General features: G+C 42.5%; 1 protein-coding gene across 10 annotated transcripts in view; it reads right to left on the bottom strand.

Moving 5' to 3' along the window:
* The window catches only part of adgrl2a (adhesion G protein-coupled receptor L2a), a 97,768-nt gene that overhangs the window by 52,472 nt on the left and 26,391 nt on the right, over positions 1 to 18,905 (bottom strand). For all 10 annotated transcript variants that reach the window (XM_062395868.1, XM_062395871.1, XM_062395872.1 and 7 more), the window contains exon 3: positions 4,074 to 4,287. In XM_062395868.1, the coding sequence (XP_062251852.1) occupies positions 4,074 to 4,287 (214 nt within the window). The remainder of the gene's footprint in view (positions 1 to 4,073; positions 4,288 to 18,905) is intronic.

Raw genomic sequence — 18,905 nt, 5'->3', positions numbered from 1 at the left:
TAATGTGATTTTCCGCACACACTGAAATTAATAGGGCAGGGTTATTATGGCAACCAATATTTTTGCCACCTCGTTCCTTTATTTACGGAAGATTGTACAGTAGGAAATACTTAACTTTTCTTCTTTCCATATAAGGTGAGTATATGGTGTAGAAGTGAAGGACTGAGACCTTGTGACGGTGAAACAAACACTGACTCCAAAATAGGCAAATAATTCACTAGATTTCTTGGCTGGAGGATATTCATGTTTGGCAGCAGCTCTTTTGTTTCATCACATTTGCTTCATATTTTGGTCTATTAATGTAAATGAATGGTCGTGAGGAAAAGAAAAAAATAATCTGTCCTCGTCGCATATGCAATCCTGGGCATTTGTCAACTGACCTCAAATCTGTGTTTTAGATTTCTGCTCCGAATACACAAACAGTAATTCTGTAATATCAGTAATATGAGCAAAATATTAGTAGTATCAACTACATAGGGATATATGTAACTATTCATCTTCAAATATGTGTTAAACGTTTGCAATTATGACTCGAATAACCCTCAGTAAAGCACATTCCTCTGCCAAGGACCAACAGTTGCATTAAATTCAATGAAGCCGCACCAAATTGCAAATACTTATAGATTCCAGTTCCCTTAAAGGTTCAGTGTGTAGAATATAGTGACATCTAGTGGTGAAGTTGCATTTTGCAGCTGAATACCACTCACCACACCCTCCTCTTTCAAACAGGAAAGAAAACCTGTGGCAACTATTAGATGTCATAAAAACTTAAAAGTTTTTTTTCCAGTTTGGACGACTGTAAACAACAAGGCGGCCTCCGTAGAGAGGACCTGCTCCAAAAGTAAATATAAAGCATTTACATATAAAAGGCCCATTCTAGGGTAAAGAAAACAACAATTCATATAATGTAGATGAAACACACCCTTGAAAACATCACTAGGATTATTTTAAACTAAATTTCTGCCATTAGATCCCTTTCACCTAAATTATGCACACTCAACTTCTAACATTACAGATTTTTTTCAAATCCACATGTCGTTCCCTGGGAAATTTGTGAAAATGTTAAAAACCTGCCTTATTTCGCAATAATAAAGAAATTCAGATAAAATGTTGGAAATGCACCAAAATGCATTGGTTCTTCCCTGACCCACAGTGTATCCTTCCACCAAGTTTCATGGTAATCTGTAATGCTGCTTTTCTGTAATGCTGCTTACTAACGGAAAGTTAAATAAAAATAAATTTGCCCATAATGTAAATATGTATCTGTCAGTATTTTGCGTCTGCAGATCTGCTTTAGATTCCTTCCTGTGGTATCAGATATAAACTCTTATGGGGTTCTTCTTTGTGTGATTTCTTTTTAACCCGTGCACCTGAGAGAGACCCTTTGTACCAAAGTGCTTTTTCCTCGAACGCACACATTTCCCTCTCTGCTCTGAGTACAATAGTTCAGCAGAAACATTGAAATGCTAAAAAACACATTTAAAATAACATCTGAACTCCGGGGCTTCTGGCACACTTAGGATATATGCACATGAGGAATGAACCCGACTCCTCTGCTGGAGAGCTTATGGACGAGGCCGTTTGGGGTTGTTTTCTCGTCTGCCGGCTCCTGCTGGATATTTGTGTTTTTGTGCATCAGTGGGCTGTTTTTAATATGAAGATACGAGCAAGGCTGAGGGCAGCGTAATACACAGGGTCACAAGCAGGGAGCAGGCAGGCTGTAGCCTTTCAAGACAGACAATGTGAGTCAGCTATCTGACTTCATCAAACACGGCTTGACAATTTAACCCCTGCATACAAGGGCTTGACTGTTTTATTTCATTATTTTTTATTTCCCATGGCGACACACCAGAGTTGCTGACGCCCTCATACCATCCAATATCTCTCTCTGTGGCACTCATATGTCATTCCATCCCGCACACTTCGGCTCAGATGGCATACCTTTGTGACAACTGGTCTCATGTATAGGGTCTCATGTATGCAGCACTGGCAGTGGAACCCCGCCGTGGTGCATGTGTGTGTGCGTGCCGATACATGTACCTCAGTTGGTTTGTTTTCCACACTAAATCATCTTTCCTTTCACATGACTGATGGCTACCGAGACAGAGGCTTTAGAAATGTGGGGCATCTCTGTGACCGGTGATCAATCAATGGGATCTAAGGAGATATGGAGCATCTCTAAATTGGTCCTGCCAAGTACCAGCGCTTAATCTGACCAATAGGGTTTACCAGAGGGGCCGATGGGGGGGAGCAGTATGATGATGTTAAGGAAATGCTAGTGATCGACGAGGTATTTCAATTATTTAACTGAGCTTTACCACACTTTAAACATTATGAGTAATAATGTGATCAGTATTTTACTACAGTAAAAGTACAGGTATTGGCAACAAAATGTACTTTAAGTACAAGTGAAACCTGAATAATTGTCCCTGTCAGGATTACTGTTACTACACCTTATTTTTTAGCAATTATGTATAAAGTATTGGTTGGTTTATCCATAGTGGTGCATTTAATTGTAGAAACTGATAATGTGACCATGTTTTCTATGCACAAGGTTGTTATATAAATAACTAATAATTCTAACTGTTAAATACATAGTGCAACAAGAAGCACAATACATCTCACTGGATTGTGGTCGAGTAAAAGCAAATAAGCAGCGGTGGAAATAATAACTAAAAATACTTAAAAACTGCACTCATCATTATTACTTGTGAAGATGTACTTAGTTATGTTTCATCACAAGGAAATCCTCAGAATGAGCACTTTTTGCAGTCAGCTGTCAGATGCAGATGATTAATCTATCTGGAATATTTGAGTTAATTTGATTAAAAATTATGTTTTAAATATTCTGCATTAACAAGACAATGTCTGAAACACTGTATATTACTTTGTGTGAATGATCCAAAGAAGAACGCACAACCAATGACAGACGGATCATTGTTCGGGGATCCATCATCAACACAATATAATTAGAGGGTGAGGTAGTTATGTTGCCCAACAGCGGTTTGTTTTCTTTTGGTGAAATTAAGGTAAATGGTTGTACCTTTTATTTATTTTGTAAATTTTCCTATTTGACTAGATTTAAATCATATTAATTTATGACACCAAAATGACCCTAACATTGTTTTATTTATAGAATTTTTTGGTAATTGCTTTTCCCATCTCTATCTCACACACACACACACACACACACACACACACACACACACACACACACACACACACACACACACACACACACACACACACACACACACACACACACACACACACACACACACACACACACACACACACACACACACACACACACACACACACACACACACACACTAAACGGATTTCACTAAAAGCAAGTTGCTCAGCTTCACTAATAAGGTGATACAAAGCTAAGTGTAATAGACTAATGTTAGCATACTTAATCTAGATTGCACATTTGCAAGGTAATGTATTTAACAGAGTCAATTACAATAGACAGAAGAATTACCTCACAGCAACCAGATTAGATCTGTGCAGTTTCACAGTCTGTTCAGCCTGTTGTGAGTTTGTTGTGTTCACGTGAATCTGGTGTCCATTGTGAGTGCATCAGTGTACATCAGTGTGCATGTTTTGAATCTGCTCTGTTCTGTTTAACAGCTGGGCTTCACTTCTCAAGTTATGATGAAGTTTCTGATTCTCTTGAGTTCATCTCACTCATGTCTTGCAGGTTCCTGAAGGCTACTGTTGACTTTCTCTTCTGTCCCTCCACACCCTCTACATTCAGATTATCAGATTTGCTGTTTTCCTACAGCAGTAACTCAGTCCTCCATCTGCCCTGTTAGTCTCCTCAGTAGAGAATTTTACTCCAAAGGCGAGGGATGCAGAAGATGATTTTAAACATGGGAAAACAGATGCCGACGGGGGCAACCAGACAGAATTAAATGCTTGACTGTGTGCCAGATCTGGTTGCGAAGGGCAACTATGCAACTACTGCTGTTGAGGCCTTATCAAGTATTTTCTAAGGGTCCCGTGAGTCTGGCCTCATTTCCGGGAAAACATTTTTGGCACCGTGCCGTGACGTCTGCGGTTTTTACCTTTGCGACATAATCTTGTAGGCATCTGGAAGATAGCAGTTGACGTTCTCCATCTGGAACGGGTCGGCGTCGCAGATCTTGTCGTCCGTCCGGCCGTAGTTGGCACTCTCGATCATTATGACGTCACTTCCCGGACACCGCAGATCGATGGGGTAACCCTCACAAGACAGCTCTCTGCGCACTAAGCCGAACGGCAGGGCGGCTCGACTGAACCCTGAGGGAGAAGGTGAGAGAGAGAGGGGGAGAAAGAGCTCTATCAGTGAAAATCGAAGAGGGCTGGATGGTTCGGCTGACGCAGGGGAAGATGGTAAGAGGCGGAGGACACTGGATATCTGAGTTGGACGTGCTGAGTGTACACACGAGAGTGGCAGTTTTGTGCATGTTCGTTCTTTCTTATTTTAAAATGTAAGTGGCTGAAACTGTTCAGCAAAATAAATCACACTTGAAATGTGGATAGTGAATCCTACTTGGCATACATCAGAGTAATAAGTTCAGATGTCAACAGGGAGCTTATGGTGTTACTATGCACGGTGAGCGCACTGATACAACATCAATAACCAAATGTGACAGCAGCCGATGTGATAGAAAAAAAGAACTCCTTTAAGAATTTATTTTGTCATGCTACTTTGTTTTCAAACGCAGAGCTACCTTCTGTTTTTCCCTCCTGTGTTACTAAATGTCCCTTGATTCATTTCAAGGTGGGGACACGCTGTCACCACAGAGTCACTAGTCACTGGAGACTTGTAGTTCACTCGCTACCCAAAACGAAAAAGAACAAAAAACATCCGTACAGCATGAGTGCAATTTAATCCACATCGCTGTGCTGACAATCGAACCACGGCCATTGGGAGGCTGGGAAAAAAGGGAAAAACAGTGTGTGTGCGTGTGTGTTTGTGTTTGTGTGTGTGTGTGTTTCAGGTCAGAGAGGGTGGGGGGGTAGGAAAAACAGAAAAGAAATCAATATTGTGGCTCTGTGCTCTGCAACAATGCCAAAAGCCATATTTAAACTGCTACTGAACTACATACAAACACATAAAGCCACATACACAACTATACCAAACCCAGCACGAGATATTTTCGGTCAGAGCCCTTTTATTTCTTTTTTTTACAGCTATGTCATGTCAAGTATGCGAAGAGAGTGGCACAAAGCTTTAAAAAACAATTTTAGCAGCTGCCCGTTTGTGGGCCTACATTTCCCCTGCATTTCGGCCGTGACTCAATCACCTCCTGTGTCTTTAAATAACAGTGTTGTTTCCTGCTACTTGCTTGATGGCTATGTTGTTAGTGTTTCCAAGCTTCTATTTCCCTAAAGAGGTTTAGTTCACAGTCTCTGGAGAAAGGGGGAAAGGGTGCAGTAACAGCTTCTCATGCAGCCAGTCTGGCCAATACAGTTGTTTACAATACTATTACATAGCCCTTGTTTATTTTTAATGAGTCATCCTGAGAGGTGATTACTTAAAGCCACCGACTCCAGCTCTGCCAAATTGACCAGGAATGGCCGAGTTCATTTTACCCCATCGGATGCCTCATCGGTTAACTACCAATATCATTATCTCTGTCTGATTAAATGCTATGCTACATTGCAGGGGATTAGCATTCTGTGTGGTGCCTCGCACCAGGAAATGCTCCTGTGGTATTTCACAAAAGGAAGATAAATGTCAGTTTTCATTCCCTGATCTTCCACTCGAGCACCAATCAGGTTAAAGTCTTACATCTAAGGTGCTCAGTGCAGAGCTCAGGCTAAACAAAGGATATAACTGTATGTTGGGGGTGGGGGGAGGAAGCTGTCCTGGACTATTTAACCTTTATAAAGCTGTTTTTAGACCTGCACTGAACCCTGGGCATTCTCCTGAAATTGCACAAAGATGCTGCATATGAGAATGCAAATGTCCGAGTGAGTTGCTCAGAACACTTTTTTGGGGAAGTTTTTGTGCGTTTTTGTGAAAGATGGATGCTAACTGAAAAAAAACATAGGTAATACAAATATCTCAGGATAAAGGGGGGTGGTTTTCCCCGATTTCATCTCAGAAAAACGATGAGATTTGAGTTTTTGGTGATAAGGGGCCAACTCCAATGTGATTTCAACAGCTCCACTCCTTGCCTGAATGTTATGGTCATTTTCCTGATATTGCAAACGACTCAGATGATCTCCTGCTGCAGTCTTCATATGTGAGAGGCAAACTGGACCCAACTTTACAAAGAAAATCCCTAGTTTCTGTTTGAAAACGGCTCAAAACCTCATTTGTCTTGGGAGCATACAATCATAAAGGCAGGATCTTTTTTCACTCTACCTTCTATTTTTGACATCAAACTTTCTCATGTGACTGCCGGTCATGAAAAAGTAAAAGGCTTTCAAATATGATAGGTTTCAGACACATTTCTCTTTTTTTATCCGGCCCCTTTTCTCTCCGGAGTCAAAGACTAACGCTCAGTGACAAACAATTTATCAGAGCCGATGGCTTGAGAGGAAAAAGCCCAGGTGTGAAAAAAGAGAGAAGAAACAGTTTGTCAGGAACAAGACCTGACGTCCTGCTCTGAGATCATACCAAGCTGTGTGAGAACCTATGGAAAGCATCAGTCAAAAGCCACATTATATAATATATATAATTTAAACCTCTGATGGAGACATGTCTGTTCTTATCAGTTGTCTTATCAAAAGGGGGGACAAACTGTCCACATATGGTGCAAATGAGATTCCAAAAGCTTTTTAAAACGTACAAGCTGAAGAATTGGACAGGCTTGTAGCCCTTAAATAAGTAAATGAACTGAACCCTGGTTTGTGTAACTAAAGAGGTCACATAGACTTTACATGGATCAATTGGGCAGCAGTTACGTATGGCATCTTGGTAAGACTTGTTATCTTCCACTGGCCCACTTCATGGCTGGAAGGGCCCGGGTTCTTGGGCCATATGCAAGACGTCTGAATTTAATCTTTCGAGTCGGCAGCCAAAACCCGCTGACGCTCCGCGCGCCTGGAACACTGTTAAAGCACTTAAATACTCTTCAGAGCCTTTACAATCTCTGCTTCTGGTTTTGTGCTGTAGAGTTGATGAAGTCTCTGCTTAAGTAGGAAAACAGAGGCCGGCGTTATGAGGAGATAAACGTGTGCTTGAGAATACTGTCTGACTCGTGCTGGAATACACTAGCAACGTTTCAGCCGCGCTGATGACAGGCCCTGTAATAATGGTTCATTTTTGTGTTCAAATCTCTGGAAATCAAACAAAATTGCTCTCGCCTAAGTGCATTTTATTGGCCAGCTGGGTTTGTGCATCATGGCCCAAAAGCACAGCTGTAAACAACCTCCAAAAGCTTCTCTCTATTGATTAGACCTGAGGCTAAACTACTTTCCCTCCCTGGTGTCAGATGGTACTTTTGGTATATGGGGAGATGAGTGACAGAGATAAATCAATGAGGGACACCCAGCAGTGCAGCAAACTAAACCCGGCACCATAAATGAGATTCATTGTCTTTCATTTCAACATCTATGATAAAGTGATACATTTTCTGATGTTTATATGTAATGTTTATTTTAATTTTGTGAATGTGGTTCAGTTTATCTTATTTGATATCCTGTTCAGAATCAAAGTCGTCAGAAAATGTTTCCTCTTGAAACAACAGAGGCAAACTAGGATCAGTAATTTCAACAGCAATGTTCATGTATAGAAGTATCAGTTGGTAAAACCGGGGATCACAACTACTGCTGGACACGGTAGAGAAACACAGTCAGAGCTGGGCCCTGACAGCAAGTTGCAGTAAACTGATCCCATGATTCTGTTTTTAAATCGCCCCAGATGTCGGGAACACAAATACCAGTTCACCATAACTAATCAAATCACTGAGCACAGTATGAGATATACCTGCCTCTGTATAACCATGACAGCAACAGGAAGCTTCAACATGGCAGTGAATGAGCTACGGGGCTAGAATTACTGTCTCTGCCACGACCTGTCAAGTTGTAATTTACATCCATGCCTGTCCAAACTTATATAATATGTAAGACTTTGAATGAATTTAATAGGATTTATTACGTGTATTTATCGATTTACAATACAAAGACGAATATAAAAATGTATTTGACTTGACTTCGTTAAGCCATGTCTTTCTGCTGTATGTCCACTGTGTTAGTGTCAAAACTACTTCTATGAGTTCACATTCTTGGCCAATTAGAGCTGGTTCTGATGCAACACAATGTTGTCGTCATGACAGAGGACGAAACGTTACATAAGGATGCTGCTGCAAAGAAGCTACACATTCTGAAACATGGCTGCCTCACACACATCTCCAAAACTGGCAGCACAGACCATCTTTATAATCACCACAGTTTCACGGTGGACACCCAAGATCAGTGTCACCAGTTCTAACCACATGTGAAATATGGTCCCACTCTCGTCTTGTTTCACTGAGTTACGGGGGTTGAATAATGGTCATAAAAGTGGGTTTGCAGAACATTATGATGTCATAGTGAAGCTGACCTTTGTCCTTTTAAATATCAAATGTCATCACTTTGTCAATATTTCCTATATGACATTTATTTGAAATTGTGTCATGATTAGTGTATAGATTCTTGTGTTATGGCCACACATCATTGAATCTAAGCAAGGGTTTTAATGGAACTCCCTCAAGGCCCTTGTGGATATAATATGTTGACAAGACTGGAATGGACGCGAGGTCAAAGTGACTTGACCTCTGACATTTTATCAGTATATTTTTGATTACAGGTGAACAAGTTCACGATATTTACAGGAATTAGCTCGGGTTGTTTGTGAGATATCGTGATAGGAGAATTTGGGCGTACGACGACAAAAACATACAGACAACCAGACAACCCACAAACCAAACGTGAGGCATAACGGTAGACAATGGTACAATGACAAATTCTTGTAGAACTGGTTTAAGTTCTTTTACATATAGGCAAAGGTTTTCTCTGTTTTCATATACTATTATTATTCTCGTCGTATGAAGGCACCAAAACACTATTGATCGTGCTCTGCCATGATAATGCACTGCAATAACAACTGAATGTGCTAAAGTGTCACGTAAATGTTATTATTCAAATAAGCCAAACAAATAATACTTTCTATTCTCTTGGGGTCATTGTTGTTATTATTCAGGGACCAAATGAAAAATTACTTATTCTCTATATGGTGACAGTAAACCATCAAAGAATATCAAAATGTAGTGTGTGTTATAACATATCGAGTTCCCCTTTCTCCCTTTACTTTTCAAGTCTCATGAACTCAACCATTTATTGCAGCAGCTGAAAGTAAATGCTATTGTGTGTCTGAGGCCTTTTCCCTTTCCTGTGCTTTTTTTTATGATTGGCAAGAGGCTGCTGAGCTAACAAAACGGTGCCAGACACGGGGCACACCACTGGTGCATATAGGTGCGAAAATAGAGTCACGTAACTGGATGTTTTTAGCCGAGTTCGTTTTGGGATCTTACACAGAAACTGTGCAAAGTAAAAGGCTAAATTCAGCGCTCCCCTCTTCAGAGGAAGCACACACTTCAGAGAGCTCCTCAAAAAGTGAGATGTTATTTTCTCAGCTTTGATGTACTTTCACTGGGATAGAGCATCCGAACCTATACAAGGGCCGACACGAGAGATGACTATCAATCAGATACCTAAAAAGAGGATTTTCATATTCTGAGCACTAATTAACCGGCAGGAAAAGATAAAGGCCCATTGAATTACTGTCTTGCTGTTGGATGCCCCCGCCAACCAGTCTAGTTGCAGTTTACACTCATGTCTGTCCAAACTCATAATATAATATAATATCATATAATTATCATTGATTTGACTAGACTTAGTTAAACCAGGCTCGTCCTGTTCTGCTGTATGTCACTGTGTGAGTTCATTGAGAGAAACAAACTACTTGCATGTGTTCATATTCTTGGCCAATAAAGCCGATTCTGATACAAAAACTATAGTTCAAATATGAATTATGCTACGAAGAAGGTACAGACTGAAAAACATGATTGTTTCCAAGGAGGGCACCCAAGACGCAAATTCAATATTCCGGGAAATGTGAAATAACGTAACTTTTTTAAATTTATGGTGTTGAATATTGGCCAGAAAAGTCAATTGAAATTTTGGATACAAAATGTCATCACTTCATCATTTTATTTGTGTGAGACTGAGTTAATAATTAGTGTATAAATTCTCGAGTTGCTGTCAAAGGTGACCGCAGTGACCTTGACCTTTGCACACCGAAACTCAACTGATCCTTGATCTCAAGTGAACACGTGTGGCAATAGAAGAAATTCCCTTTTATGTTCCTGTTATATTACGTTCAAGAGATTGGGATGCCAGTGGTGGCCGAGATTTACAAGCTGGAAAAAAACCCTGCCCTATCTAACACCCAATGGAAAGCTGCGCGATCAGATATTGTTGGAGAATTTCTTATTTGAGGCTGTTGCTATTCTGCTTGATCTGAAGTCACATAATCATGATAACACTATTTGCACTCTGCAGAGAAGCGTTCAGGTTTGCTCCTTTCAGCAAATAGAGTCTTGCAGGAGCTATCTACCAAGATGCAAGCACACCTGGCCTCTAAAGGGAATAATTTATTACATCTTACATGCAGGACACACCCGTGATTAAGTACGAGACTGAGCACCACCTTTGTGAACCGTGTGCCTGGCGCAGAAATATATTGTTCTGCCGTTAAACTAGAAGAAGTGGATGTGCACACGCCGTTAGATACACTCGCGTCCTGTGCTTCAGCTCATGCGTTTAGATTGTTAAAATAGAGTTATTTTGCCGCTGGCCATATCTGTCGCTGGCTCGGAGGCATGATAAAATATGGGAAAAATCTCAATCCTGTGACCATGGCAACATGGTGCAGCGGAGACATTACTGGCCAGATCCTTATCATGGCCTTGTTGACACTCTACCTAATCAACCATTCTGGACACCCACCCACCACTAGAAAGGCATTTCAATTCTTCTTCATCAGCTATGTGGCAAGCACTGAACTGAGCAGTGATCAGTGCCATTATACGAAAGGCAAACCACTCAGTCGGGGGTCTAGTCTTTCTTTTCCAAAGGCTGAAAATAGACTGTAAGCCTTAAAAATACTGTACATTTCCCAACCAAGCGGCGTAAATTAAAGTTTAAGTGGTTTCGTGTTTTGCCAGCGATGAAAACAGCTGTTTGCATTTTAAAACACATGATCCGTAAACCTTTTGACACAGGCTTATTGTACACGTTGTTCTCACCTGCTAGTAATTGATTTTGATGGGCGCACAGGACCTCTATTTCCATGGGTAATAGCACTTTATTACACCGATGAGGAACCTCTATTTAAAGCTTCCCAGGCTGGCGTTTACTACCGTGTGTAACCTCTGTGATGATTCCGCAGCTGAGGAATGGTGAGAAACTCCCGTGTGTAAAAAGCGACCCATTACATAGAGTCTCCTTGGTGCTGTAACGTTTTAATTCTTTTTTTTTCCTCCACAGATGAGCCAAATCAATCGGAAAGTGACCATCTGGTAGGATATGACTATCAGTGAAGCAGAGGCAATAAACAAAATGTCTTCCTATTCCACACCATCGAGGAGTCATAAGGATCTTCACCAGCCATTTAGGGACAGTCTACCATGTAGTCCCATGAAGATACACATTACCATGATCAATCACAGAGACGTGACGTGAAGGACACGTGAAGTATAGACGGCTGAACGCATGCAGCTTTTGAAGGAGCCATACGTCTAATGAGGGTTAGGGTTAGAACACGACTCTCCGTCAGCAAAGATAAATTATTTCACTGTTGCTGAGCGTTGATTATGCAACGTAAATGACGGCGGAACTATTTTGCTTATCATCAGGGCTATCTCCCATCCAGTAAATGGCTTTTCATATTAAAATGACCCTTTGTACCTGGAGTTCCACATTTTTCTGGAGTTAGTCAAGGGGCAGAGCAGGGGCCGATCAAAAGGCCCATTCAGCCACTCACGCTGCTGCCATCATTGTGGCCGGAGCACAAAGGAGCTCTCCAGATTATTTTGATGTGAAACCAGATAATTTTTTCTGTCGAGGGCCAATGAGAAGTGTGACGGGGACGCTCCCGCCGCTTGTCCTCCGCCGTTTACGCGGCCCTTTGATTTTCCTCGCTGTTCTGACGGGGAGCCAAACAGCTGCTTGTAAATGAGCTAGCATCTCCACTCGCCGCTCGCCATTATTCGGCACTCCCGAGCCGACAAGGGCGCTTGCTGGGGGGACTTGGGGTTAAAGAAAAGTGTGGCCTAGAGACACAGGACACGCAGCTTGAGTCCTGCGGGTTCTGCTACACATACCCTCCCACCCCCCCCTCCCATCCCTGCGCCCCCCCCCCCCCCCGGTACGAGTAGAGGAAGTCTGTGAAGGAAAAGAAACCTTTAAGTCGAGACTCTTCCCACAGTGCTGATTCTATAATCCAGAGATATCCTTTACAACGGCGTGTATTCTTAAGAAGTCAGGTCCACACAGGGGACGAGAAGAAAGAAAATATTGCATATATCCTGCAAACAGCAGGGTATGAGGTAGACTGCTGACTCTGTGTGGCCATTGTAGAAAAGAATTACGCCATTGGTTGGCCGGATTTGAATATTCTTCTTAATGTCTTAAACATTAACTTTAACCGAAGGCTGTGATTCAGATTTGTGTTTTTCTCGGGTACGTGTGTTGAAAGCTGACGTCATGTCTTGGGCACGGCTCACAGCAAACGACAGTTACTGATGTCGAGGTTTCTTCTCCTCTGTAATTCAGCCCGGAACATCTGTAGATTATTTAACTCTGACAACTGATGCTGAAGCGATGACTTATGTGCCACAGAGGAGACTGACACGTCATCCTGGCTCATATTTGTATCAGTGATGATCGGCGAGAAGCCTGACTCATTCTGGGGGGGGGAGGGGGGGATAATTGATTTCTCTTTTGTTATTTAATCCATTCGTCCGCATGATGCTCAGTGCAGGACAGGACACAAGTCATTTGAATGCATCCATTGTGATATAGCTTTAAAAAAGGGTGGGGGAGGATATATAAATAATATGTGGAAAACTGGTTAAGTCTTTGAACTACACTTGGGCAGAGAGAGGGAGACAGGAGAGGAAAAAATATTGGGAGAAGAAGAAGAGGCAGAGAGCAGCAGGGGAACAACCCTTCGCACCTCATTTGTATTCTCCACCAGGCAATTCACTCCAGTTCATTTACATCTCCGCTACCTCCATAGCAACAGCAGGGGGGCTATCAGTAGCATCTTTGATATAGGTACATGACTATGAAAAAGATCTTGTCATTTCTTTCTGAATAGACACCGGGAAGAAAGACTGTGTGTTTCCCCCCCCCCTTGATGTTAGGGTGAGCTTCTTTATACCGAAACGTGCCCTGTCAGGGTCTTCTCCTTTAACATTTACTCTCTTCCTCATCTCTAACCAGCACATAAGCCTGCACAGGAAATGCCATCATTGCCCAGAAAAAAAGGAAATCTGATCCTACAGCTCAGAACTTGATTTTACTGTGTCCAGACAAAACATGGGCACTTGTGAAGATGGTAGCCAAGAAATGTTCAAGTTTTTTTTTACCCAATCCGGAAGAATTTGAACAGATAGAAAGCATCAAGTGTTGCCGGCAGACGGAGCGAGAAAGCGGAGCACCGGTAAGAAAACACAGCCTCATCAAATTCCATGTACACTTGTATGTAAATCAACCTTTAAGGCCTAATTAAGCTCTATGGGGCTCATCAAGGTCATAAATCCCCTTTTTTCATAATGCATTATTGACTTCACATCATCTGCACATGTCGGCTGACTGCACTCGCACAAGCACACAATGTCATCTCAATGTCTAATATCGGATAGCCCTGGGGCCAGGTGGTGTGTGTTTGGAGGAGAGAGAGGGAGAGATGGCGAGAGAGAGAGAGGGGAGGGGAGTGCTTTTTAGGTCACACAACAAAAAAGCAAGGACATCTTGTGGTAATGAAATGGCTGCGATGACCATCAAACAGTAAATTTTGTCTCATGGTCCTTAACAAACGGTCACTGGTAAATTTGAGCCTTGAAGTACAATTATTACCGCTGATGGGTCAAGGGCGTTTTTTGGGCCAATTCATTATGACGATGTTGAGGTAAATCGAGAGCAATCTCAAAAATTCGGGAAGCAAACGTCCTTCAAAACTCCAGTCAATTCAGAAATGAAAGATTTGGTCAGTGTCGGGTGAGCCGCGATTACACCTTATATTTTTAATCAAGCAAACTGACTCATGGTTTGTTTGATTAGCAGTGGACAGGTCTGATGATTCATTCCCCAGGGGTATTGATATAGGGCTGGGCCTTCTATAAGCTACGGTGCTTTTCTGTCCTGCTGTCTGGACGTCATTACTCAGCCTTTTATCCCCCAAAATATAATACAAGTCATATTTTTCACCTTTGAGACTGGATATGCTTTGTGATTGTAAGCTCTACTTCTAATCTATATCATTTCCACAGTTTTCCATTGCAAATGATGGAAGGGGGGAAAAATGGATGTATTGGGCAGCCCGGACTTCCTTCTCTGCTCCAATGAAGCGTTTGATGCTCTTCGATTCAATAAGGAAGCATTTCCCAACGGGTCAACAGTGGCAGTACACACAAATGAGAAAGGTCCATCTGCTTGGTTTGCATTCCCAGAGTGCATCTCCTCAAGCCGACCACCACAGCAGCTCCTCTTCCCCAGCCTCGGCACTCATGTGCATGCATTTGTGCCATATTATTCAGCGTGATCCTCGACTGACCCCCACCTGGCATTCAAATTCCCTGACCAACCGCGTAGTCATGCCCTGGTGACAGGACTGCGGCTCCCAATTGAATTCTTTATGCATCTCTTAGTCAGACTAAACTGCAGATTTGCCTCCTCCTCGTTTAAGAGTACTGTCACGTGACATGCATGCTATTTTACTCACATACAGTGGCTTGTTGGCTCCTGTGTCTCCCATCTGACAGTAATCCATCTGTCAAATATAACTGAGGGACGACAACAGCATCTATTTGTGTTTATTTTGATGATTGTTTGTATCTTCAAATCAAAGGGAGATTTATCTTCATATTTCCTGTGGTTCAAGGATTACATGTTGTTATACTTTGACGAGAAAGTTGGCCAGGCTAAAATTAAATTTTACTCTTGTTACAATACATCAAGAATTTACTGGCTGCTATTCCTAATAATCCGCTGCTCGAGTATTATCGTGACAAACCTGCCACTGCATATGTATTTTCCCTTCATTGACCTGATTGCCCCGAAATCAAGAACAAAGTTAGATTTGTATTGACCCCATGTGAATCAGAGACTGCTCCCTGACATTATCCCCCCTCCATCTGTTTCCAGCCCTCACATTGTCAGAGCAGGGGCACTTTGAAGTTCTCATTTGAAGGTTCTATCAGATGTCAGTCTGGTTTTTCTGCCTTAGTTATTGCTTGTTGACTACTTAAAATATAATTTAGTGTGTGCGACGGAAATTAAGGCACAATAGCCAATTTAAGGCAAGGGAACTGGTACAGCTGAGCTGAGTCAGTTGTATAAAAGACACACACAGACTAAGTGGGGTAGATTTAAAATGAGTTATTTCAGTCATATTGATTTGTTATATTTCCACAGTGGAAATCTGTCTTTGACTGATTATTTCCTTCAGGCCATCATTTACTTGAGAGTGGGGGGCTCAAGAGCAGAGACCCAGGCCCTTGACATACGGACACACTCAGGGGTCATTATGACTCACAAGGTCATACATTGAGTCACAAGGGGTCAAGCTGCAGTGATCTACAAGTGCACAAATGGCCTGAGCTGACATCTGTTGTGTTTGACAGCAAGTGCACCCACACATCTCTAATTTTCCCCGCTAAATGATAACTAACGAAAAAGGGGAAATGAGCTCAGACAACCTTGTTTTTTGACAGACAACGTATTTCTGCAGCCTGCCTTAGGTCAAGCAGCATTTAGAAAAGCTTCACTGTTTTAAAGAAAGGGCTGAAAGAACTTTGAACAAAAGACAAAAACCTACTAGGGAAACTGTGCAAGTTAACAAGCTTCATAAATGGACACTCAAGAGTTCCTTCAAAGGGACCTGGTTCTAAATCCTTTATATTTATGGGCGTAGTTTCACCGCCCCTCGTTTACAGGAGCCTCTTCAGGATTTATAGCTGCTCTAAATCAGGACTGAAAGCAGGAGGACAAAGAGGATTCCACTGAGGGCGAGCAGGAATATCTTGCATCTGACTCTTGAGCATGAATGTTAGAGGCTGTGAAATCATAAGCCTTTCGGATGCATTATGTTCTCTTAGCAGAGTCTGTCATTACATGTTCTGCAATCAGTTTTCATTGCATGTCATCCAAACCATAACCACACGTCCCCGTGCTTCAGTGAACATGCCTTTCAACGCCATCCTCACAATGAAAATGTGATAACATACCCCTCGAACACCTGCAGATTGTTGTTGTTTACATTGGGTATTTCAGCGGATATGGAAAAGCAAACTGACACGCATGAGTCAATGGTTTTTGATAAATGGCGGCTCCCAAGAGACGACTTCAATGCCTTTATTTCTAAGTTGTTCTATTTGCTCAAATCAGAGGGTGCAGAAGAACTAAATTGCTCACACTCATAAACACATGTTATTCACCGTATGTAGCAAAAAGTGCACAGTATCCACAGTTCATTCGTGACAAGTGACATCGCCCTCTAGCTCACAGAAAAAGCTGGTCGAGACAGCGATTGAACGCTGCACTCCGTGTGACCCGAACACTGCAGTATAATCACCTTAAGATTCCACAGTATTACAGTAGCAAACAGGAAACCACACTGCATTTGCCCCTTGACCGGCTGTGCTGGTTCATTTGTCTGACGCAAGGTGAACATGCTGGTTCCTGTTTGAAATACCATCTACACAGGATAATCAAAAGCATTCCCCTCATCCGCCCCTTCCAGACAGCACTTCATCAGCAGTCTTTCAGTGAGGTTTGTCTGCAGTCCTTGATGTCCACTACAGAGGCTCTAGCAACAGAAAAAACGAGAACTAAAGGGTCTGTCCTACATCATACGGGTAGCTTTGGGTATTTTCTCTATACGCACGCCTTTTTTCACTCCATATACCAGAAACTTTTAAAATCAAACCCTCCGCCCTGGGGTAATGTTGCCTTTTTCTCTCTACCACCACGACTAACAAATGTGAGACAAGAAACAAGCAAAAAACACAACTCTTAAGATGGAGGCATGTCTCTGACAAATTGAAGCCTGCTTATACAAAAATGCCCACATACTGCTCGTCATGTCTGCCACGGCCAGATCAGAGGAGAGCAACAAAAGCACACAACAATAAATGCTCCATGAACAATGGGTCTTTGGTTATAGACCACTGCACTGGAGATTGATAAGGCAGATTTGTCTTCCCATATTTGGGATTCGGTGAGCAGACTGTATGGTTTATCAGAAGATGTTTTGTAGATTGCCTGGGATAGACTTGTTAGGGACCCACATGGCTCTACCTGGGCAAGAACAGATTGAGATAAAGCATGACGGTAAACTACAAGGCAGATGGGGACATGCGGATAGATGAGTAATCTAGTGTGCCTGAGATCCCAACCAGCAAGATCCTCCGCAGAGCTCGGCACCGAGAATGATGGGAGAAGTTAGGTTTCACACTGAGTCTGAAGACCTGTCATGCTGAACCACTCTCCTAGACATGTCTGAAACTCAATTAAGGGCCATGTTAGAGCCTGATCCATGTATAGAAACACAGTCCTGTTGTCTGGTGTGAGAAGATCACAAGACCCCTGACTTCATTAGACGAACGGCCAGATCTCTGCAAATAGACCCAGGAAAACCATCTAAGCTGGGAACCTTGAAATAAGTGAGCTGTGAAGGGATAAATAGCCTCATATAATTCCATTTACATTGCTCCAGCCATAACTGATACGTGAAGGAGGGCAACTGGGGTTGAAAAAAAGGCAGCGTACCTCCTGCATTGACCGCCGCATCCGAGTCACAGCCAAGTAAGATCCCAGCATGAGCTATGGACCGCGACAGCAAACAAAAAACTAATGATGCTTCCCAAGGTTATTTCCGCATAAATAACCATGACGAAGAATGCTAATGCAGCAGCTCAAACCCACAGACCCAAACATACCACTGGAATGACATTAAAAACATGGGTGGCAAGGGCAGGCGGTTATTAGCTATGAGTTTCACACACTTTGGGTTGATGGAACATCTTTTTACTGCCTCTACCATGCAGGTGAAGGGGGGGTCTGTGTTTGGGTGGGAGGAAGAAGGGTGGCAAGATGTCAGCGCTCCGCTGTTCTCCTGCGTGACAAACACCAACCTGGAGCCAGCTGTGACAAAGGCCTAATCCACAAAATCCCTCCTTCCTTTGCTGAAAATCCTAATGAGGATTTGAAGTGCTCAGCAGGGAGGAGACCCAGGGGCTGTGGTTACACCTTGCCACTGCTTGCTCTCCCAGTCATTGTCTCCTTATCTCCTTATTGGCCAAGCCTGGCTGGCGATGAAAGAGACGTGACAGCACGGCAGGCCTTCGTACACAGGCCCCACGCCTGCCTGGCTCCACGGGAAGCCAGACTCCCCGGTCTGCTGTAAACCACCGCAATGGCATCAAGCAGTAGGTGGAGAGTCAAAGCCAACAGAAGTTGTTGACTGAAGACATATGAGACAAGGAAAAGTCCACCGTCCGCCCAAATGGCTTTGAGTCAGAATCAGTACATCAAATACCGAATTAGTGGTCAGGGAAAGGGAGGCTGGTGACGCAGTGTGGTACTATACTTTTTCCACGGACCAAACTCAAATAATATCTTTAAACGACATTCTG

This window comes from Platichthys flesus, chromosome 9 (genome assembly GCF_949316205.1).
Source record: "Platichthys flesus chromosome 9, fPlaFle2.1, whole genome shotgun sequence".
NCBI classification, from domain to species: Eukaryota; Metazoa; Chordata; class Actinopteri; order Pleuronectiformes; family Pleuronectidae; genus Platichthys; species Platichthys flesus.
This window is presented reverse-complemented; position numbering and strand designations above follow the sequence as displayed.